Here is a 24,998-nt window from a genome sequence, read left to right as displayed (position 1 = left end):
ATACATTACAAATCACATTTTACTATATCTAGAATCCTACAAATCACTGAAAAATTTGTGATCATTGTTAGAGTGCTGCACTGAAGACACTTTCTTGATCACATATTCCCACGAGATATAATTTCTTACAAATCTGATTCAAATACATAACAAACAATCCTCAGCTCCCATCCTCCTCTTGCCTTCTTTTATTTGTCAATTTATACCCAAAATTAACAGAAATTCTACCCCTTTTGAATTGTTACAAAAAATGTTATTCGACAGACCAGACATGAGGCTAACTGTCACGCGGATACAATCTTATTTGATTAAAAGACAAGAAATAAGATGACAAAGGAAAATTTAAAAAGTTGATGCCATTAAGGTTGATGAGGAGTGGCAATTAAGTAAAGATCACCCTTTCTAGCAGCAGTAATTCCAGCCGATTCAGTCAAGTCCAAGTCTTTTGGCTCCATTCCAGTAGGGAGCTTCCAATCAAAGTGATAAAGCAATTGAGCCAACGGCAAATAAACATTAGCCAAACCAAATGATATCCCGGGACAAATCCTTCTCCCTCCACCAAACGGAAGATACTCAAAATTGTTACCAATAAAGTCTATAGAGCACTGCTCAAATCTCTCTGGCTTAAAGCTTTCTGCATCATCCCAATATTTCGGATCTCTTCCCAATGCCCAAACATTAACCATGACTTTGGTCTTCACGGGGATAGTGTATCCATTTATTTCAGTTTCTTCCCTACATTCTCTTGGGACCAAAAGTGGAACTGGAGCATGAAGTCTCATTGTTTCTTTAATGACTAACTTTAAGTATTTCAGCTCTTCCACATCAATTTCATCCAACGTTACTTTGTCTCTAAAGGCTTCTCGCACTTCTGCTTGAGCTTTGGCGAATACACTTGGATTTTTCAACATTTCAGCCATAGCCCATACAGTTGTTGTTGATGAAGTCTCTGTTCCAGCAGCAAACAAGTCCTGCAATTAATGGCCAAGTTATAATAGTAAATTAAATAAGTAAGAATAAGCATAGTATATATTGAATACTTACAATAATAACAGCTTTGATATTGTCGTTGTTGATTGGAAATTGAAGACTTTTATCATTCATAAGTCTTAGAAGGACATCAACTAGATCTTCACCACCTATTGCATCGTCACTTTTGCGAGTTGCAAGGTTCTTCTTGTGCTCTTTGATGACATCCTCAACAATTGAATCTACCTTACGATGGGCATTTAGAAGTTTTTGCTTCGCTCCACCAAAACCATGAAGAAATTTGTATGAAGGGAAGATGTCAGCCACATCAAATCCCTCTGCTAAGCTTATTACTTCTCTAATTAACTTTATAAATACTTCTTGCTCCTTTAGTACTTGCCCAAATGCTGATCTACATGTCATGGAACTGGTGAACCAAATGATCCTTTCCGTAAAATTAACCAGCTCACCAGAAGTAAAACGTAGCTGGATAGAGTCAATGAGACGAACAACATCATCATGCCTGATGGAGCTGAATGACCGGACATTCTTTGCACTCAATACTTCCATGATACAAATTTTACGCATTTGTCTCCAGTACTCACCTATTAGAATAGAAATCATCAGAACTTGTACGACAATAGATAAGACAATGAGAAAAAACATATCAAATGTAACCCTCACACTCACCGTAGGGGCTAAAGGCGATGTCGCGTCTATTATAACAAATAATGTCCATGGCCAAGAGTTTAGGCCTAGATGCAAAAGCAATGTCATGAGTTTTTAATACCTGTTTTGCCATTTCAGGAGATGTAACCACAACTGCAGAAACTTCACCAAGTTGAAGGTGCATAAGTGGTCCATATTTTTCGGCTAAATCTCTAAGAACGCGGTGTGGAAGTCCACCAGCCAGGTGATGCATACTTCCTATAAAAGGAAGTTTCCATGGACCTGGAGGCAATTTTTTGGTTTGGCTATTGTTTAAGTACTTTTTCCATTTCCTCAACAAAAAGAGGAAAGATATGAAAAGGAAAATGGAAACCAATTGCATTTTGGGATATTGATTCTTCAAACCTCAATTGAAGTGTGTTGTTTTATAAGCTTCAAAGTGGTAAATGTTCACTATTTCTTCTGTCTCAATTTATATGACATACTTTAAATTTTGATAGTCAAACTTTTCAATTTTAATCGTAAATTCAGACATGGAAACATATTATTAATCACAATAATTGACAATTTAAACCTATGAAAAAAAATCAAAACATAGATAAATTCTCTAGACTCTCAAAATTTGAAAGGTGCCATGTCATTATTGATCATTTTTAGGAGTCAAATAAATTCAGCTTATCTGAAGAATAAACAAATAATAATATTTGTGGACTAATTCCCAATAATAAAGCATGGCGCAGACGACTCTTAACTTATTATAATAATTGCTTCGTCTTTTTGTATAGCAATTTTGACTGATATAGAACATATCTAGATACCGGCAAAATTGAAAAAAATGTTATTTTGATTCCACTTTAATTTAATTAGTGTATAATTTTTTTGAAATTGTGAGACCCGTTTTATGTATGTTTTTTACTTTTAAATTCATATCCTTTAATTATAGCTTTATTATTTTGAATATGTTGATATTTGTGTAAATTTATAACTACTTTGAGTAAAAAATCGATGATTCGTGAAGAAAAATATTTCAATTATAGATATCCCAATGGCCGCCCTCACATTAGGTTTTCATGTAAAAAGAATAAGATGATTTATTTCACGCAAATAGATATATAATTTATTTTAGAGCAAAAATTTAAAACTATTCGATCAACACCACTTAATGATATTTATCAAGTATTCATTTTACACTCAATGAGATTACTTAGTGCATCTCCAACCTTATACTCTATTTTACTCTCCAACTGCTCTTCTTGTTGCTCAAGGAATTGTTGCGTTGGATACCCAGTGAACTAACCCACCGATTGCTCAGAGTTGTTTTCCATGAAATTTTGGACGATGGGCGATATGTTAGTCTATTGTTGTTAGAAGTGTTGGTGAGAGTGGACAATATGGTATTGGAGAATCAATTCCTAGTAACCAGATAGCAAAAGACAAACCATCAACTTACCCGAAGTTAAAAATAAAAGTTCCAAGCATAGGACTGGTTGGAATTCTCTTGTTGAGCCTCAATATAAGCTGTCTTTTGAACTTGGTGACAACTTAATTAGAGCTTCTTTTTGCCATGATAGTGGCATGAGAGGCTGCTAGCTCAGGTATAAGGTCTTACAAGTATCACAAAATTAATGTATGAAAGTTCAATATGATGACATCCAAGATTGTGATTGTCTTGGAAAGGTTGAGGTACCTTAACCACTACAACTATAACTTAAGTTTATATACTATAACTTATGATCTACTTACATATATTGACTTGACCGCTCTCCCTTCACCCGGTCTCCTCATTACCTTTGCTTGGTTTATAGGAATGGATTCCTTTCTACAGAGTTGTAGGCTTTATAGACTGGGCATGACATGCACCTGACACCTTACAGTTTGGCCTCAACTTCTGGAGGATTATTTTGACTATTCTTTTGAATTATGAGCTGCAGTGGATGCTTGGTGGTTTGACGGGTGGTGGTAAGGTGTTGTTGCTGGATTTGATGTCTATGGAAGCGGTTATCTTCAGGTTTACTTCACTGGTATGAAATAGCAGTCCCAAGAAAACTAAAATGTTAAAATAGAAATAAAAAACAAGGAATAAAAGGAGAATTTTTGCTTATCGGTTGATGCATAGCAACATTGCGTTAGAATAGCTCAACAGCCAATGGATGTAAAATTGGAGTCCCTAATTATATTAAATTCTTACATGAAATTATATATCTAATCTCAACATTGACATAAATTGGTTTTCTAACTCAACAGTGGAAAATGTTTTAAATAGTAGGCTTTTGCCTAATTTATTGTCCAGAATTTTGAATGTTCGATGTTGGTCATGGCCCTGATGCCCAAATGTGTTTTTCTCTCTCAATAATAGGTGAGAAGATATTTTTGGAGATACAAAGGAAGAACGTGAGGACTTCAAGAGATTGGGTAGATGAAATATGGTTTGAAGTTAAGGGAAAGAAAGACCTAAAGTCGTTCATAAGCTCGAGTTTAACTTATGTATCCAAGTACAGTATCAAAGAACGGGGGAACTACAAAAATCAGATAGCTCACAAGCTTGTCACATTGATGTTACTAGGTCTTAAGATCTTAAGCTAGGTCAAAGGTACAACTATAAAGGGACCTAGTTCCATTAATGATACAACATTGGGAATCACTTGATTTTTGCAATTCCCGATTCTTTGAAACTACACTTGGATACATAAGTTAAACTCGAGCTTATGAATGACTTTATGTCTTTCTTTCCCTCAACTTCAAACCCATTTTTCATCTACACCAATATCTTCACGCCCTCACATTCTTCCATTGAATCTCCAATAATATGTTCTCCCCTATTATTGAGAAAAAAGTACCTTGAGTCATTAGTCCATAACCAACATCGGACACTCAAAATTCCGGACAACACACTAGCTAGAAGCTAGCCCTACCGTTTAAAACTTTTTCCATTGCTGAGTTATAAAGCCAATATATGACAATACTGAGCTTAGACATATGATTTCAGGTAGAATTGGGAATTGTTAGAGACTACTTTTACATCCATTGGTTGTTGAGTTATCCTTATGCGAAGTTGCAATGCATCAATCGATAAATAATAATTCCCTTTTTATTCTTATTTTCTATTCTTTTTTAGTTTTTCAGTTTTTTGGGACTATTATTTCTTACTAGAGAAGCAAACCTGAAGATTAGCGCTTCCACAAACATCAAATCCAACAACAACACCTTCCCATCATCCGTCAGATCACCAAGCATCAACTACAACTTCTATTCTAAAGAATACTCAGAATAATCCTCCAAAGGCTGGGTCTGAACTGTGATGTGTCCTATGCATCTCATGCCCAATTTATCACATCCTCCAACTCAGTAAGAAGGAATCCATTCCTATAAATCAAACAAAGGTGATGAAGAAACATGGTGAAGGTAGAATGGACAAGTTAATATATGCAAGTAGATCATATGTTATAGTATACAAACTTAAGTTATAGTCACAATTGTTAAGGTAGCTCGAGCTATTAAGGACCATCACAATCCTAGATGACATCATATTGAACTTTCAGATATTTTTGTGATACATGTATAACCTTTTACTTGAACCAACAACCTTTCATGCCACTATCGTGGCAAAGAACCACTAAGTTGTCATCAACTTCAAAACACAAAATATAATAAGGCTTAACAATTTGCAAGGTACTAAGTAACGGTCTTACAACAACATGATAATCGGATTTGGAATATACTAACAACTAAATCACAAAAGTTTCTAAAGTTCAAGAAACCTTAGGTCTAGATAATATGGAGGGAATGGAGAATCTGACTGAATTTTATGGACCTAGTGGATGAAAGGAACCCACTAGTGATATCCCGCACTTGGTGATGAATTCCATGGAGAAATCTTTTGATTTCGAGGCTGGAACTGAAGAAAAGTCTATGCGTTCTTAGAGAGGGTTTGGTCGACTGTTTCTTCTCCTTTTGCTTTGGTTTGATCAATTTTAGGTGAATGAATAGCTTAGAGTAAGTTCTGATTAAGTTACTAGGTTAAAACTGACCAAAACTATGTAGTTTAGGGGTCCAACACATAGGGGAAAAGACCAAAACGATCCCAACTTAAAAGTTGTCGAGGCCAACGACTGGCCAGACCGACAGGCTAGACCGACGGACTGCGGACAGATTGACGGTCCGTCCTGGCAGGACGTCAGTTGGCTTCAGAGAACTGCTAACTGGGGGTCTGAACCACAACCCTGGACCACAGACCGTGGTCCCACTTACGGTCCGTAGGTCCCGACATGGCTTTGGACCTTTTTTTCTAGAAAACTGGGTGGAGCTGAGGTGGCCAACCACGGACCCTTCCTATGGTCCGTGGGTGAGACCACAGGTCGTGGGTAGGTCTCGTCGATGGCACCTGCAAGTTCTGAAATTCTGCAGACTTGGTAGTTTTCGAATACGGGGTGTTACATTATCTCCTCCTTGGGATCATTCGTCCTCAAATGAAGTCTAAACTAGCTGAGTATGGAGGGAAAGAGATGCAAACCTTACCACTAGGTACTAGAAACTGAAATCTGACTGAACTAAGTTCCAACATGCAAATACGCTGAAAATGCAAGTATAATTGAAGGAACATGATACTAAGGCTGAATTCATGCAAAAGTAAATCGAGAGATTGGAGAGGAACTATTACCTCAAGCTGGAATGGAATCAGAAGGAAAGAGATGAGGGTACTTGGCCTTCATGGCTACTTCTACTTCTCAAGTAGCTCCCTCAACGAACTAACTCCTCTACAAAACCTTAACTGAAACGATTTCTTTGTTTCTCAACCTTCGAACCTGACGATCAAGAATTTCAACTGGTACCTCTTCATAAGTGAGACTATCCTTCACAGCCATACTCTCTAGTGGTACTATAGATGTTGGATCACCCATACACTTTTTCAACAAGGAAATGTGAAAGACTGGATGGACTGCTGCTAGTTCTGTTGGCAGCTCTAACTCATAAGACACTTTACCAACCCTTTTCAAGATTTTGTAAGGACCTACATATCTGGGACTGAGCTTCCCATTCTTGCCAAATCTCATCACTCCCTTCATAGGTGACACTTTCAAGAAAACCCAATCATCGATTTGGAACTCCAAGTCCCTTCTCCTTACATCTGTATAGGACTTCTGGCGACTCTGGGATGTCTTAAGTCTATCTCCGATGAGCTGAACTTTTTCCATAGCCTCATGAACTAAATCTAGCCCTATTAAGGCTGCTTCACCTACCTCAAACCAACCAACTGGAGATCTACATCTACGCCCATACAATGCCTCTCATAAGGGGCCATCTGAATACTTGAAGGGTAGTTATTATTGTAGGCGAACTCTATAAGAGAAAGGTGATCATCCCAACTACCCTTGAAATTGATCACACAAGCTCTCAACATGTCCTCTAAATTCTGAATGGTATGCTCTGCCTGTCCATCCGTCTGTGGATGAAATGATGTGATAAGATTAACCTGGGTACTAAGACCTTTGTGAAACGACTTCCAGAAATGATAGGTAAACTGAGGACCTCTATATGATATGATAGACAAAGAAACTCCATGCAACTTGACTATCTCATTAATGTAAAGCTTGGTGTAGTCCTCCGTCGAATCTGTAGTCTTGACAGCCAAAAAATAGGTGGACTTAGTAACTCTGTCTACTATTACCCAAATTGAATCATGTTATCTGCAGGTAAAAGGTAAACTTGTAATGAAGTCCATGTTGATCACTTCCCACTTCCATGTAGGAATGTTAATCTCTTGAGTCATACCTCCTGGTTTCTGATGTTCTACCTTCACCTGTTGACAATTAGGGCACTTAATCACAAAATCTACTATATCCCTTTTCATACCATTCCACCAAAAGACATCCGCCAGATCATGGTACATCTTAGTGGCACCTAGATGAATAGAATACCTAGAGTTATGGGCTTCTATAAGGAACTACTGTCTCAACTCACCTATCTTAGGAACACATAAACGACCCTGGTAGCGAAACATAACATCTCCCCTTTGGGAGAAAACCTCAACTTTTTGTTTATGAACTTCACCTTTCAATTGAAGCAATATAGGATCACTATCTTGCTTTTCCTTAACCTCCGCTACCAATAAAGATTCTGACCCATTCTGAACTATCACTCCACCATCTGACGAGTCTGTAATACCAACTCCTAGGCGAGCAAGGCAGTGAACATCTTTCACTAATTCTCTCCTTTCTTCCTCAACATGTGCTACACTACCTATAAATAATCTGCTAAGAGCATCAACTATTACATTGGCCTTACCAGGATGGTAAAACACATTCATATCATAGTCCTTGAGGAATTCAAGTCATCTCCTCTAGCGAAGATTCAACTCTTTCTTGGTGAACACTTACTGAAGGCTCTTATGGTCTGTGAACACATCTACGTGCACACCATACAAGTAATTTCTCTAAATCTTTAGGGCAAATACTATAGCTGCCAGCTCGAGGTCATGAGTCAGATAGTTCTTCTCATGCACCTTAAGCTGTCTCGAAGCATAAGCTATGACTTTACCTCGCTGCATCAACACACAACCCCGGCTGACTCTGGATGCATCACAATAGATCACATAACCATCTGAACCATCTGGTAGAGTCAAAATCGGAGCTGTAGTAAACCTGGTTTTCAATTCTGCAAAGCTCTTCTCACACTAATCTAACCACTGGAACTTAACCTTTTTCTGAGTTAACTTAGTCAATGGCGAAGCTATGGATGAAAATCCTTCAAAAAATATCCTATAATAACCAGCCAAATCCAAGTAACTTCTGATATTTGTAGGAGAGGTGGGTCTGGGCAATTGCTTCACTGCCTTTATTTTTTGATAATCCACTTGGATCCCTTCGCTAGATACTATATGCCCAAGGAAAGCAACTGATTGTAACCAAAACTCACATTTGCTAAATTTAGCGAATAACTGGTGATCCTTGAGAGTTTATAGGACAACCCTCAAATGAGTCGCATATTCTTCCTCATTCTTAGAGTAAATGAGGATATCATTAATAAAGACGATAACGAACAAGTCCAAATACTGCTTGAACACCCTGTTCATCAAATCCATGAAAGTTGCAAGAGCATTGGTTATTCCAAAAGATATGACTACAAATTCATAATGACCATATCGAGTTTTGAAGGATGTTTTCGAGACGTCACTATCTCTGACTCTGAGCTGATGATAACCGAATCTGAGGTCTATTTTCGAAAAGTGACTAGCACCCTGAAGTTGGTCGAACAAGTATCAATCCTGGGGATAGGGTACTTATTCTTGATTGTGACTTTGTTCAACTGCCGATAGCCAATGCACATCCTGAAAGAACCATCTTTCTTTTTCACGAACAACACTGGCGCACCCCATCGGGAAATACTAGGTCTAATGAAACCATTATCCAGCCAGTCATTCAACTTATTTTTCAATTCCTTAATCTCTATTGGAGCCATTCTGTAAGGAGGACTCAAAACAGGCTGCGTATCAGGAAGGAGATCAATTTCAAAGTCTATTTCCCTTTTGGGAGGAATTCTGGGAAGATCTTCTGGAAATACTTCAGGAAAACTCATTTACTACTGGAACTGACTCAAGAGTTAGGGTTTTGGAGTTAGAATCCTTAACCCGAACAAGATGATAGCTATACCCCTTGGAATTAATCTTTCTGGCCTTAAGGTAAGAAATGAATCGACCCATAGACACTGAGCTACTACCCTTCCATTCTAAGACTGGTTTGTTTGGAAACTGAAACCGAACAACCCTGGTTCTACAATCGACTGATGCATAACAGGAATATAACCAGTCTATGCCTAGAATGGTATCAAAGTCTACCATTTCTAACTCTACAAGATATGTTGAGGTGACTTTCTGAGAGACTGTAACAGGGCAATTTATGTATACCCGTCTAACTATAACTGGATCACCTATTGGAGTAGAGACTGAGAAGCGTTCTGAAAGAGTTTCTGGACTAACACCGAAGTTGACTGTTATATATGGAGTTACAAAGAAATTAGTAGCCCCTGGATCTAACAATGCATAAACATTTAAGTGAAAGACTCACAATGTACCAGTGACCACATCAGGAGAGTCTTCCTGATCCTGGCGAGCCTGAAGAGCATATAACTTGTTTTGGCGCTGACCGCCACCTGTACCATATAAAGTACCCTGTTGAGTTGGGCGACCTGCTGGTGTTGCTGAAGCTATTGACGCAGACCTATTGTTATTGCCTCTTTGTCCCTATTTGGCAAAAGGGCAATCCCTTAACCTTTGGCCAGACTAACCACTTCCAAAACACCCTTCTTTCCCTGCAAGACACTCGCCCGGATGGTTCTTACCACATTTTGGACAAGTTGGTTAGGTCTTGCTACTTGAAGCACTCCCATGAGACGTAGAGCCTGATGCCCTACCCTTCTGATTCTGTCTAAACCTGGGGGGTGGAGCACTAGCTTTTGAAGGCGCTGTAGTTGAAGATTTCTGATGATACTACAAGCGATTTCCACCACCCAATTTCTATTGAGAGTGCACATAGTTGTATGTCCTAGCCTTTTTGTTGTCCTTGGCCATTTCCCTAAGCTTATCTCCCTCAACCTACTAGGCATGAGTCATGAGCCTCGAGATATTCATCTCATCTAACAACGTAGCATTTGTGCACTCTGTTTTCACTAAGTCAGACACTCCATACAGAAACTTACTCATCTGGCCCTCGAATCAACAACCATATGAGGAGCATACCTAGAGAGTTGGGTGAACTTCAGCCCATACTCTTGGACTGACATGGAACCTTGCCTCAAATTCATAAATTCCTGAGCTTTAGCCTTTGTTAACTGCCTTGGGAGAAGAACCTGTCTAGAAAAGCTCCAATAAAACACTCTCAAGTTATAGGAGCTGTATCTGTACCCCTATTTTCTTTCCACTAAGTAAACCAAATGTGAGCTACATCCTTAACCTGGTAGGATGCCAACCCTACCCTATCATTGCTAGTTACTTGCATCACTCCAATGTTTTTCTTGACCTCGTCAATGAAATTCTATAGGTTTTCACCAACCTGCGACCCTAGAAACTCTGGCTGATTCATTCAAACAAAATCTCAAACCCTGGCTACCACTGATCCACCATTAGTATTAGTAAAAACTAGGACCTGCTGATTGTTCTTGTTAGTCCACTCTGAGCCAAAAGCTGAATCGCACTCCGAAACTCTGCATTTGAAATCTCCTGATTTGGGACTAGACGAGCTGCGTTAGCATTTATTGTGTTAGCTCTATGAGGAGGCATGATCTGAAATGCATAACGACGAGTTATAAGTAGATCATACCCGCGCACGATAAGAATAGCAAGAAAGTCCTATAACACTTTGTAGCCTCCCTCTCATTAGATATGGTGCACTTCACACCCATGAAAATGACCCTACGTAGTGCAACTTTTCAAACTTCCTAGGACTCTTAAACCTAATGCTTTGATACCAAGTTTGTCACGCCCCGAGGCTACACCCTTGAAGTAAACACGGGACCTAGGATAACGAATGACCCCAAGCTAACTCTGAGTTGCCATATCATAAGCATATTGAATATATCTACAAAAGTTAAACTGATGCGGAAGCTAAATCATGATATACTAATAGTGGGGAATACCCAAACTGAATGTATAAAAGATGCTTATGGGTTCTATAACAACTGAATGATCAAACTCAATACTAAAGTTGAAACTAAACTACGTCTAAATAAGCCTCTAACTGACTAAAACTGCTGGGACATGTCCCCAGCTAACTCTAGCAAATATTGAAAACTAAAAGGGAACACTAAATGTAAAAGAACATGACTATCGTCATTGAAGTATGAGGACTCACCACTAAAGTTGCTGAACTGGAGATCGGGAACCAATCTAAACGTGATCTGAATGCTGAGTACCTAACCTACATCATAAAAAGATGTAGCACCGAGTATGTATCAGTACTTGGAGTGTACTGAGCATGTAGGATAGGATAAAGCTGAACAAAACATACTAAGCAGTAATATAATCTAAACACGATGGAAAATATTGAACTTAATGCAATGACCAAGTACATGACATGCTGAGACTGTATACTAAAATATATTTGAGAACCTGGTCAAATACAATAAAGTTTGACTGTGGGAGCAACTAATAACCGACATAAAACCACATGAGCTAAACGTGGAGTCTGATGTATACGCACCATTAAGAGGACCCAATATACCTTGCCAAGGGTATAGAGGCTTGTCTAGCGTGATCACTAAATGTAATGCCCACGGAGGGGACTTATAAACCTACGGGGCATGTAGTTTTGAGACTATACGGGTATGCTGAACCCTAGTCCACTTGGTCTAAGCCTACTCCCAACTATAAATGTGAGCAATATAACATAACTGAATTATACTAGATATCTTAATGTACTGACATGCTAACTGAGAATGCAACATTTATATTGACAATGAAACATTGGAAATCTGAGGCATGTATATCTGTTTAAACTAGCCTAGCTAGTGTATTTCATGAACTAAACGAATCACACAACTAGGGTTCTAAATTTCATGCAAGGACCTAAGCAACGATGTTACAACAACATGATAATCTAATTTGGAACATTATAATAACTAAATCACAACAATTTCTAAAGTTCAAGAAACCATAGGTCTAGATAATATGAAGGGAATCGACAATCTGACTGAATTCTAGGGACCTAGTGGATGAAAGGAACCCACTAGTGAAATCCCACATACTTAGTGATGAATTCCATTGAGAAATCTTTTGATTTCGAGGCTGGAATTGAGGAAAACTTATTGCGTTCTTAGAGAGGGTTTGGTCGACTATTTCTTTTCCTTGTGCACTGGTTTTTATCGATTTTAGGTGAATTTATCGCTTAGGGTAAGTTCTGATTAAGTTACTAGGCTAAAACTGACCAAAACTACGTTGTTTAGGGGTTAAACAATGTGGTTTAGGGGTCCAACACATAAGGGAAAAGACCAAAATGACCCTAACTTAAAAGTTGTCGGGGCCAACGACGGGCCAGACCGACAGACTGTGGACAGACCGACCATCCGTCGTGGCAGGCCGTAGGTTGGCTTCACAGAAGTGTTGATTGGGGGTCTGAACCACGGCCCTGGACCACAGACCATGGTCCCACCTACGGTCTGTAGGTCCCAGCGTGGCTCTGGACCTTTTTTCTGGAAACCTGAGTGGAGCTGAGGTGGCCAACCACGGACCCTTCCTACGGTCTGTGGGTCAGACCATGAGCCGTGGGTATGTCTCGTCGGTGGCACCTGCAAGTTCTGAAATTTTGCAGACTTGGTCGTTTTCAAATACGGGGTGTTACAATATCATCATATATTATTAAAAGTGGGAATGTCCTAACCTCCAACTTGGATTACCATTATACCCATATACTATATAAATATATCTAATTAATTAAATTTTAATAATATTCTATATATAAATTTTAATGATAATCAATTAAAATGAAAAGTCACTATAGTTGGAAGAATTTCCTACATGTACCCAACATTTAGTATACTCTATTAAATTTTTTGGATATTAATATATCCATTGCTTTGTATATGCTTTCTTCTTCCAACTAAAAATTAGCTGAAAAGTTCTAGACTTGGGTAATGAAGAGTTTTAACATATTGGTGAAGGGTGACGAAGAGTCGTATAGTGTGTTTAAGAGCCAATTAATTCTATAAATGTATCTCAGCTTTCGTTTACCCAAATTTTCAATGCTTTGGTTTATTGCCAGCTTCAATATAGTTCATATTCTTTAATTTCTTTCTGAATCCATTCAATTTCCCTTAATATTATATGAAGTTTTAGATAAAATTCTCCAATTTACTTAATTTTTTTTCCTATTTAAGATCGATCATTTCCAAAAATTGACATTTCTTTTGTTATAAAAGAGAGATTTTGGTGATTTCTTTGGAAAGAGAAGTCGAGTTGATGATGATATTAGTTTTCATTTCATCTCGCCTAATGTCTCTCATATTTGTGCAAGTTTCTTGTATCTTTTCTCATTATCAATTATATTATAATTTGGCTCTGAATCTCTCCTCCCCGTCACTTTCCAAGCGTAGTTGATATAGATACTATAGCTGATTATGGCGGATGATTCAAAAAAAAGCCAAAGACTGCTGAGTTGGGTTTTTTGTTCAAGAAGCGGTTACGATTAGGGAAAATGATAGATTAAAGGGTTAAAGAACAATACTATGGCACATTTTCCAAGTTCATCAAACATAAGAATAGTATAATTTATTTTGAGCTATAATCGGAGGACTTGATAAAAAGAGTACAGCTGACTGCCATACATAACTTTAAAGGAAATATACTCTAAAATCGGCTAGAAGTTAATTGGGTCTAGGGTTCAGAAATATACTCCCAAATGCACACCCAAGTATACGTGATCGAGCAAGTAATATAGTGGTTCTAAAAGATAGTTGGATTATCAAACCCAAAGAGCTTGTCGATTGACTATTTACCTAATTATACTAATTCTAATTATTTATGCAAGTGTGCCACAAGATTTGATTAATATTTGAATACTAAGAATGCAAGTGTCACAATCCAAAAATGGATGTGATGACACTTGTCTATTCCCAATAAGACAAGTCGGCCTCAACCCAACGAAACGAAAGAAAAGCGGAAAGATAAAGCAATAATAAGATAAAAGCAGAAAACTTATTCATTCTATTAACACTCCAAAACCTAGTTGTCATGTGTACAAACCACTAATACATAAAATGCGGAATTAAGAAATAAGTACAAGTCTCAATTTTTTGTTTTTCAAATAGAACAAAGCACAAAAAGAAGAACTAGAGGGCCCACCGGGATGACATGTAGATACCTCTCAACAGTTCTTTGACAAACCTTGAAGATGGGAGAGGAAGTGCAATCACACGATACCAAGATTGAAACCTACACAAGTGTAGAAGCAAAGAGTGAGTACCAACAACACGATACCGAGAAAGCAACATAATAAACAAGGCAACTAGCTAGAATTGAATACTTCTTTCATCCCAACCAAACCTCCTCAAACTACAACCTGCACAGAAATCAACCCAACCTAATAGTTCTACAATACACCACTCACAAGGCTCAATAATCATTGTCCAATAGTTACAATTCAGCAACCAACACATATCAAGTAAGTCAGCCTCAATGTCAAGTAGATCAATCACAAGTAACAAGTGTATCAATCACAGTTAACAAGTAAGTCAAACATTTAAGCATCAAAATGCATCAAACCGCAATAATCAAACTCTCCTCGGGACCATTTCCCATTGACTTTATATCATATCACTAGCTGGAACCATTTCACATCAGCTTTATATCATATCAATAATCGAAACCATTTCCCATCGTCTTTATATCATGTCGCTAGCCGGAACCATTTCCCATCAGCTTTATATCACTAGCCGAAACTATTTCCCATCGGCTTTATATCACTAGACGAAACTATTTCCCATGGGCTTTAAATCATAAGTCTCATCACGGTTTACAACAATCGATGCACATTAGCAAGTTTACACCATAGAAAAGAAACAAAAATTCAAGCAATTTGTCACGACCTAAGCCTACACCTTAGACATAGCCAACACACAATAACTATTGTTGGTATCCAAGCGAACCCTCATCGTGGCTAACCTAAAGTGGAAAACTAATTCGAGCAAAATGGGAACTCCAAATGCACAAATAAACTTTAAAAACTCAATTTGAACTCAACTCCAATAATTGTCTGAAAATAATTTAACAAGTTATAGTTAACTGTCTCATGACCTCCTCAAGACTTTTGTTGAGAGTAACTCATCGATAAGGATCTGGGCTTTTCTTTTCAACTACCTTGAGTATGAGGGGTAGTCGAATGAATCTGAGAAATGCACGAGTTTGAATAAGTTCCTTATGACTTAAGCTCTATTGCACGATTTAGAGTATGAAAGAAGCGAAACTTTTCCTAAATGTTTGTAGTCCCTTATTTATAGAAGTGAGGCCCTTACAACCATAAATAAGATCCTACTTGACACAACTTTATAGACACCCTAGGACACTTGAAACCTGGCTCTAATACCAAGTTTGTCACGACCCGAGCCTACACCTTAGATGTGCCGACACTCAAGAACCATTGTTAGTCCCCAAGCGAACCCTCATCCTGGATGATTACAAACGAAAAACTAACTCGAGAAAAATAGGAACTCCAAATGCACAAATAAACTTTAAAAACTCAATTTGAACTCAACTTCAATAATTGTCTGAAAATAAGTTAACAAGTTATAGTTAACAGTCTCATGACCTCAAAAACATCTCAGCAACAAATAACGTGAGACTCCTCAACTTTTAAACTATCTATGAAGCCTCTACTATTACAAAAGGATATCAGGACAAGACCCACGACATCTCAAAACTACTAACTGTAAGGTAAATGTGAAGTCCTCTGAAATATAAGAAGGCTCACCAAAGATGATAGGAAGGTCAAATGATCTCAACAAAATTCCTGTTGATGATCCTGAGCACTTGTATCTGCATTATAAAATGATGCAGGTCGAATGACATCAGTACATTGAATGTACGAGTATGTAAGGGGAAGAGTGAGAGTAATAACTAACTGAACTGACAAGGCTGGAAGAAATACTCACCTCAACTCAATCCAATACAAAGCAATAATGATAAATGCAATATTTAAAACATTATGAAACAGGAGATAAAACTCAGTGTTGTATAAATATACAATAAAATATGCTTTACTCTTATTTGGGAGATTCTCTAATTGACAACCATCACTATGAGCTTCATGATGATACAACGTCTCGCCCACGCTGCCAGAACTGTCCTATATCTTGTCGGGGTATAGAAAACCTCAACTAAGTGGATCCACTAAGCTTTTCCTGAAGGCACTTAGGATTCATCTAAAAAGTATGATCTTGTACCCATGTTCGCATTCATGGTTTATGAGGAATGTGAGTTGTCTGAACTCATTCCCATATCGGTGCTCAATACTACTCCTAATAATACATACTCATGCTCCATGTTTAAAAACACATGCTTCCTTTGGTTTGAGATAATTGATCAAACTATCCTCTTAAAAGAGGTAACTTCTCTGAAATATTTTTGAACTCATAAACTCTTTTTAGAAATCAAAGTTTCTCTTTTATAGAATGTAAATATGATACATTTGGGAATACTTAGTTCCCTTAAACTCTACTCAAAACTGTCTCTTTAAACTTTTCCTCAAAACTCAGTTTAAGACAGAATGATTGACTTTCAAAGACTCTCAAGACTTATAACTTAAAATAAGATTCATGCTGAAAATATATACATGAACGAATCAACTCATGGATCTCAATAACAATATAGAAATTCAATACTCAAAACTCAAGAACTCAGAACGGAAAAATACTTCTCATCTCAAGAATACTCAATTCATAGGGCTCATGCGGAATTATGGACATGAACGATACAACTCAAAATGACTTAAAAGGACCTCTTGAACTTTCCTCTTAACTTAACTTTAATTTGAAAAAGTAAATTTAAGATATACGATTTGGATATAGGATCTCTTAATGATTAATGAAGGCTTAGATAGTTAGAAATAAAAGATGAAGAAAACACGTTTTGAAGAAGCACTAGAGCGACACGGAATGGGATTTAATTTTTTGGTCGAGAAAAGAGTTTTGAGACAGAGGACTCTGTATCCTCTCCGCAATGCGGAGAGGGGGTGATCATCTGACGGTGGAAATTTAAAACATCTCCGCGACATGGGACTGGGCTCAATTATTTGGCCATCCTTTTCTTCCTCTCCTAAACTCGATTCAATTCATCCACAATACAATTCCTTGTCCAAATTCACAAAATTTCATAATCCCAGTACATTTTCAATGAAACCCACAAAAAAATCTATCAAGAGACTCAACTCATTCGTAAAACCCTCACTTCATGAACTCAAAGACCTCCATTGATAGCTAAAACTCAAGAACTCAATCAATTAACTTCAAGAACGAATTCATGGGTAAAAAGTTACATGATTGGCATGAGGGTGAACAAGCCCAACACTATGAAATCTTACATACCTGTAAGAACAATGTTCGTGAAGAAACTTGAAGGAAAATCTTGGAAGGTGAACCCTAGCCTTAGCGTTTTCTTGAATTTCTTGAGCGTAGAATTTTAGGAGTGAATGAGAGGGGTTGCTTATGAAAACTAATTTTCTACATGTTTAGGGTAATTTAGATGACTTCCTAAGGGGTTTTAGGACTAAAATATCCTTAAAAAAATAAATGAGTTGGAAGTCGGGATATTTTTCTAGCGGACAGTGAGGTCCATAGTAACTCCGTAACGCGGAGCTATCGCAGAGTTGCTGCCAAGTTAGAGTGTCTCTAGTAAATCAGTGATATCTTTCTACTCAAAACTCGGATTAAGGTGAATTGGTGGCGTTGAAAAGAGGACTCAAAGACCCTTGATCTGATAGGTAATGGGTCACCTAATTCTTTATGTGCTAAAAGATATGATCGATTGAAGTTGACCCAAAACTAAAAACTGACGGGTGACTTGAACGAATTTCTCTTTATTTCTTTTTGAAATCCGAGGTGTTACATCTAGTGACCTTAACACCAAAAAACTTTAGAATCACTCGGTACAACCTTATTCACAAATGAAGAATAGCTTGAGTCTTAACTTGGAAATTTTTGGGATGTTACACAATTCAAGTCCACATTCATGTTATCAAGCATTTCATCATTCAATCAAATAGGGGCCACCACAAGGCAATTCACAAGCATCATGATCAACACGTAGCCTTTTAATTTAAACTCCTTTTTATTCATTGAGATTTATCAAGTGGAACAAAAAATCCCTCACCTCATTCCCATTACTCCCAACACATACACAATGAAGGCAATACACGAATTCTACTAAATTACATAGTTTAGGAGATCACTTGCCTCAATTCAAACATACAATCACTCCGTAACTTAAGTATTCCCTCTTCGTACGTTATCTGAATCGAATAAATTTAATAAAATGAGGATTCACAATAAGATTTCAAAACTAACAATGCCATATCAATGATTTTGAGAATCAAGCCAAATTAGCCAAAAAAAAGACCCACTTTTCGAAAAGGAGGGATAATTCTAGAAATTTGTATAAAATCACGTTATCAAAACGTTTTGGAACTCAATAATTAAAATCCCAGTTAACAATGAGTTGAAATCATGCTCAAAACTCTAGTTTAATTAAAACACACGTTCATGAGAAAAACCCTCAATACTCGGATTCGAAACCTCGACTCGAATCTAAAATAGTTCTTGAAAAATATCTTGCCCATGCTTAGGGAAGTTTCAAATATGAAATTCCATAAAAAAAATGGAGTTAAAATCGACCTTGAAATTCTCAATTTATCAAACTTTAACTTTACCATGGAAAAACCCAAATTCTCAAGCTTATATGCGGTTAATATGATGAAAATAATCGATGAATCAAAAAACTTATGTCAAAATCAATTTACCCATAACATAAGGATCCTAAATGTACATTTTTCATCAAAATCCAAGTTCAAATCGATAGACCCTAATTACCCCAAGAATTACACGAATAAGGAAAGAAAATCATATGAAGAAATCATGAGAAAATGTATTTCAATTGGATACTAACCCCCATATTAAATCGAGAAGAATGTTGAAAGAATCACATCACTCTGAGCTCGAGAACTCCTAATATGTTCAAATTACCAAATGAGCACAGCCTGAAATTTTAAATGCATGTACAACTGTAGTCGCACCAGCAAACCAACAACTTTTATTTCACTAAAAAGACCGTAAATTCCTCATTCGATACCGAAATGACCTGATTCTTTTTTCTAAATGTCTTAAATAATGATACGGAACTGCTCGTCTAATCGAAACTCAATTTCGTGCTCGTTAACCCAATCAAATATCATTTCTGCTCGGTAAACATTTATTTCATAATCACGATAAAAGTCCAATTTCAGCTTCGCGAAAAATGCACCAAACTTTGCAGATCAATCCTATAATTCATGCTCAAAATTTCAGAAGTTTCAGAATAATTGTTTGATCTTTAAAACTAATAACAAACCTTTTAGTTGACAAATTGTTGAAACAACGCCAAGGCACCCAAAAACCTTAGAAACTCACCCAAAACTCATCTGGAACTTCCCGACCACAAACCAATTATGCTACTAGCTTGAAAATGAGATTTCGAAGTCAATGGAATCATTAGAACACCAAACATTGTCACCTTAACACGATGTTGACCAAAGTTAACTTTAACTTAAGAATATCCAAATTTCCAAATAAGTGCATGAAACTTATACAAAAGCTTCAGGAACTAAACTGAATCTTCAACTAGACCAAATATCACCATTTGGAACTATTGAAATCATCAAACTCAAAAATGACCTTTCTAACCTCAAGCGTTGACTAAAGTCAAATTTTAGACTTAACTTTCTCTGCATCTCATCTACTGACTCAAAATAAACCAAAAGTCTTGGGACCCAAGACAATAGTCCTAATAACCCAAAAATCATGTTCGGGGGCTAATGGAACAGACAAAATTCCATTCTGAGACTCGTAGCTACGGTTGTTATAAACAATTTAACAACTCTAACTCTCCAAACTCTAAAACTTCAAAAAAATCACAATTTTACAATCAAATTTCAAAACCAACTTCATAAACTGATCAGATAGGACTCGGGGTAACTATCGGGAGGGTAAAATGGTAATTTTCCAAAAAATTCCAAAAATGTCCTACGGGGTCATTACAGCAAGAATAAAAGAAATATACTAACTAACAATGATTCAACTTCAAGATGAATGCTAACAATAATTTAGGACAATTCCAAGTCTGCAACATAACAAAAACTTCATGCTTCACATTTCTTTTATGGATTTTAGATGGTTATCAAATTATTGATTTAGAAGGTTAATATTATGATCATGATCTCTCGACCTCTAATCACCTACCCCAGTTGATAATCTAACTACATATAACGACCTAAACCGTCGTTATTTATGAAAGCAAAACTTTGGGAAAATACCGGGGCCCTGTCCCACTAGGGTGGGCTACATGCCGCTAAGGCGGCAATACCATATCGGGATAAGTAGCCGCTAGAGCGGGATAGGTGAGACAAAATATAAATAACGTTAAATCTTATTTTCTCCTTCTTCCAAAAACACCTAAAAGAGGCGAGGAACACCCCGAAAACACTCCCAATGCTGCTCTAGGCTAGAGAAGGGAGGAGAAAGAGAATTCTAGCATGGGGATGGCGATAGCTTGCGGTTTTGCGGGCAAAATCCACCATCCCGTCGTCCGTAAACCAGAAATTTATCTACAATCCCTCTACAAATGTTTGGCGCCCAAATTTTCTAGGTTTATTTATTGAGTAGTTATAAATCTGTTATTCACTACATAGTATGTTGGAATTGACGCTATAATTCATGCGTAGGCTTTTTACTCACCGAAAAAGGTTTGATTGTGTGTATATTCTTAAGTGTTACATTAGACGTATACCGTAGGATAAAGCCCTAGTTCGTGAAATAGGGTTTAGGTGATTTATGTGATTTCCTAATTGTATAATGTTTGTCAATCGATTGGCATATGGTATGCATGCGTGTATGACATTCGATAAAAGTGGAAACAAACCTAATGAATTTATTATAACAATGCATGCCATGAACTTGAGTACTTGACTAATGATGTGAGTATTGTATGTTATGGATGTGAACATGCTCTTGATTGTGATGATTGGATCGGGTGTAACGTACCGACACACTAACTTGCATTGGATCGGTTGCTATGTTTTAGCACACTAACTTGGATCGAGTACCACATTTTGGTACACTAACATTTAGGTGTGGGTTCCATATAGGACCATTGACTTGGCATATCTGTATATCTTGAGAATGTGGAATTTGTACATTGAATCCTGACATGTTAATTGGGTTGCGCATTCTATATAGACATATGTGTGGGTTGCGATGTTGAGATTTAGCTGGATATATTTGTTGGTGTAGTGGATTGGGAATGGTTAGGTTAAAAATCGGGAGGTGATATGGTAAGTAGAGAACAAGGGTCCGGGTGTCCTTACGGGTTACCCGTGGAGAGTAGTAATGAGTATTGTTATTAAGAATTGGGTAGGTGTTCTGTTGTGTTGTCAAATAGACATGTATTATCCGGTAGGGGATTAGTATTGAAACGGTTAACATGCTTGATATAATGTACTTAGTAGTCAAGGGTTGAGTGGTGACATGAAGGAAGTAGGGTGTATTGCTAGTGGTTATGTCCGGAGTCTCTTTTTAGAGATAGACATGTATTATCCGGTAGGGGATTAGTATTGTAACGGTTAACATGCTTGATATAATGTACTTAGTAGTCAAGGGTTGAGTGGTGACATGAAGGAAGTAGGGTGTATTGCTAGTGGTTATGTCCGGAGTCTCTTTTTAGAGGTAGAATGGTTAAGTCATGACCAAGACTGGAATGATTAAGGGGTTGAAAGTCAAGCATGCTAGTACGAGTTTTAGTATCCGAAACTGGAGAGGGCAGGTAATTATAAAGCTGGAGGAATGAATAGTCTTACTGCTTGTTTTCACTAGTCGATTTCTTATATTATGCGGTGGGTATCCAATTGACCGATGATGCCTACCAGTACGTGTGGTTTTGTACCGATACTACTCTTTCTATGCCATTTGGGCATAGTCTAGTTGAAGTATCAGTGATGTTTGATAAGTGAAGGCGAAGGCAATCTCCAGCAGCTTCTATCTTTCCTTCCGCATGGTGGAATCTGTGTCTCCTCGTTATTATGTTTTACCTTGTAAGCTTAGTAGCTCTTATACATGTTTAGACTTGATCCCTGGGGTGTTAATTACTTTACAAGTCTTAACTTGATATGTTTAAACTCTTATATTTTTGAAAATCTCCATGAATTTGTTTTTATCCTAGTTTTCTTGAATCTTCTGGATGTCTAAACCGTTTGGGAATTGAGGGTTCTCCTACTTGGGTAGTAGAGTGGGTGCCCGCACCGCCCGCTGGGTTGGGTTGTGACAAATTGGTATCAAAGCCCATGTTATCGGTCTCCCAGTACAATAACAAAATATGGAATAGACTCTTGCGGATTGGTGTGTTAACGTCCACATCTAATCTCAGGAGGCTAGGAAGAATTCTAAGAAGTTGTTCCACCTTTTCTCTCATTTCGTGTGAGTGTCGCTTGTGGTATGAGTTGAGTCCAATTGGAATTGAGTCAAAGTGATCCAGACGTCGTGGTCATGACTGAAGGGACACAAGCAAATCAAATTTGAACTGAGAAGGTTCCAATTAGCATCTGGCCCTAAGGGTTGTGTAAATGCATGTATGATCAGTAATTGTCATCCATGAACTGAATTAACTAAAATTTTGGATTTGTTTGTGCATTGTAATTTGAAACCCTAAATGTTTACTTCCTATTGTCAGAATTAAACTGTTGGTGTGAATAATGTGTTTTCTTAAATGTTATGATGCGATTATGTGCTCAATATGTGTTTGTATGAACCTTGATATAACAGCAGGCTAGACTGAATATTCGAATTTGTGTGTGTGTTGTGGTGTTGCATTAGTGAGGACGAGTGTGGGGTGTGTATCGTTGGGTTTACTCGGGGTAGACATTGACTATCCTAGCTAAGGGGACTACTCTAAAAATGCATGTGTTATAGCTGGGAACCTTTGGGAAAGTTAGAAAAGAGAAGAACCCAGAAAATGGTTGGCAGGGGTTTTGTTTCCGTTGGGGCTGCTGGGGAGGGATTTTCCCGCCAAAGCGAGGCCGCCAGCGCAGGATTTCTCCCGCCAGAGCGGGACATGGCGAGACAGAACCTCTTCCCTGTCTCCTCCATTTTTCCTAAGTCACCTAATTAGGACCGAATCGCGTATAGGTTAATCCCCGCAACTTAAATTAGTGCTCAATAATCAAATATAGGTTATAAACCTTAACATTTAAATATCAGCTTCAAAAGACAACAAGGACTAGCATCCAGATGCTTACAAAAGTAGGAAAGCAAAAAGATAAAATAAAGTATTGTTCAAATACAGTCCCAAAAGTGGCGAAAAACCAAATCAGAAACCCTGAGACTGGAGGTATCGTCATCAGAGTCTAATACCTCCAGGGTACCAGGCCCTTCACGACATCATCCATAAAGGTGAAATGCTGGAAGTATCCTTTTCGACTCGGGGAATCTCCTGTCCAGGGGCAATGCAAGTGAAGATGACCCTCACAGCCTTCCATATTCGGACCATCAGAGGATCCTTCTCCAGACCATTCCTCCTCTGCTGGCGCAACTCTCGGCGGAGCATCTCAACCTCAAAGGCAGTGCTGGGTGGAACCGGGGTAGTGTTAGCAAAAGAATGTCCCAATCTCTTCTGGATAGCCACTAAATCCTCTTCCACCTGTGCACCTAAGAGTGGGGACTGTGACCGGGAGGGATGAGTGTCGTCGCCTGCACCGTCTTCCCTTCCCTCGCTGTCTGCCTCCGTTGCCGCCTGACTTCTACTGGCCCTGTCTGTCCTCATCCTTTTGCTCCTAGAAGTAGAACCCTGCCTAACCAAAAAATGATGAAGGGGGGGGATCCATATGAGCACCTCATCAGTTTTTAAGAGGGGCACCCCCGCCTGTTTGCACATCGTAGTCACAAGTCCTAGTAGGATGAAAGTCTTCTTATTTCCTAGGTAGAACATCTTCCATTCTGAGATAATATGTGCCCCCACATTTAGCTTAACGCCCTGCACAATGTACGCCACCACCAAGGCATAAGGAAATGTCACGTCGCTACGGTTGCCCAATGGATGGATCCTCCTAGTAGCCAAGTGCAGCCACCTCTTATCATCTGGTGACCGGTTCGCACTAGTGATGCCTTCGGCAGTAGGCCAATAAACTATTTCCCGGTGTGCAGACTCCAGCAGTGTGTCCCTCAGTCAGTCCACATCCATCTCTTTTAGCTTGGCCTCGTACTCCGCATTTGAGACCTCGGGCACCTCTAGCATCTCATTAATGGTTGTAGCGTTCATAGGGATATCGACTCCCCAGATACAAATGGTAGGATGGGGATCATCCCAGCGAACTGTAGGTAGAACGACATAGAACTCCCTCACCTAGTCAGAACATGCAGTAGGGGGAGCCTTAGTCAGTAGAGCCCATCCGAACTCCATCAAGCGAGCATAAAAGGCAGGCACCTTCTCCTCCAGTCTAAGTAAGACAAAGCCTCTCTCACAACAAAACTTGTTGTTCCGGTAGTCGTGATGCCTTTCCCGACTAGCAACATCGGGGAAGCGGAAAAAGGTGGATTTTCCTCGTTAGCACCAGCTATTTAGAGAAGCCTGCAAAAAGTTGGAAGAT

At 38.3% G+C, this 24,998-nt stretch overlaps 2 protein-coding genes across 3 annotated transcripts in view; both read right to left on the bottom strand.

Moving 5' to 3' along the window:
* LOC125831646 (uncharacterized) overlaps positions 1–24,998 on the bottom strand; it is an 831,707-nt gene that overhangs the window by 421,196 nt on the left and 385,513 nt on the right. The gene's annotated exons all lie outside the window — the stretch shown is intronic.
* Positions 291–23,502, bottom strand: LOC125831012 (cytochrome P450 71D7). The gene is made up of 8 exons (XM_049510203.1): positions 23,362–23,502; positions 10,776–10,912; positions 9,973–10,120; positions 9,746–9,874; positions 6,149–6,301; positions 1,660–2,035; positions 1,045–1,574; positions 291–971 (listed from the first exon to the last, which is right to left on the bottom strand). The coding sequence occupies exons 1-8, from the start codon at positions 23,500–23,502 to the stop codon at positions 360–362; spliced, it is 2,226 nt and encodes a 741-aa protein (XP_049366160.1). The 3' UTR covers positions 291–359.

The sequence above is a fragment of the Solanum verrucosum genome, unplaced genomic scaffold (assembly GCF_900185275.1).
Source record: "Solanum verrucosum unplaced genomic scaffold, falcon-dt-bn FXZP01000049.1, whole genome shotgun sequence".
Taxonomy (NCBI): domain Eukaryota; kingdom Viridiplantae; phylum Streptophyta; class Magnoliopsida; order Solanales; family Solanaceae; genus Solanum; species Solanum verrucosum.
Note: the sequence above shows the minus strand (reverse complement) of the source record. Positions and strands in the feature narration are given on the sequence as shown.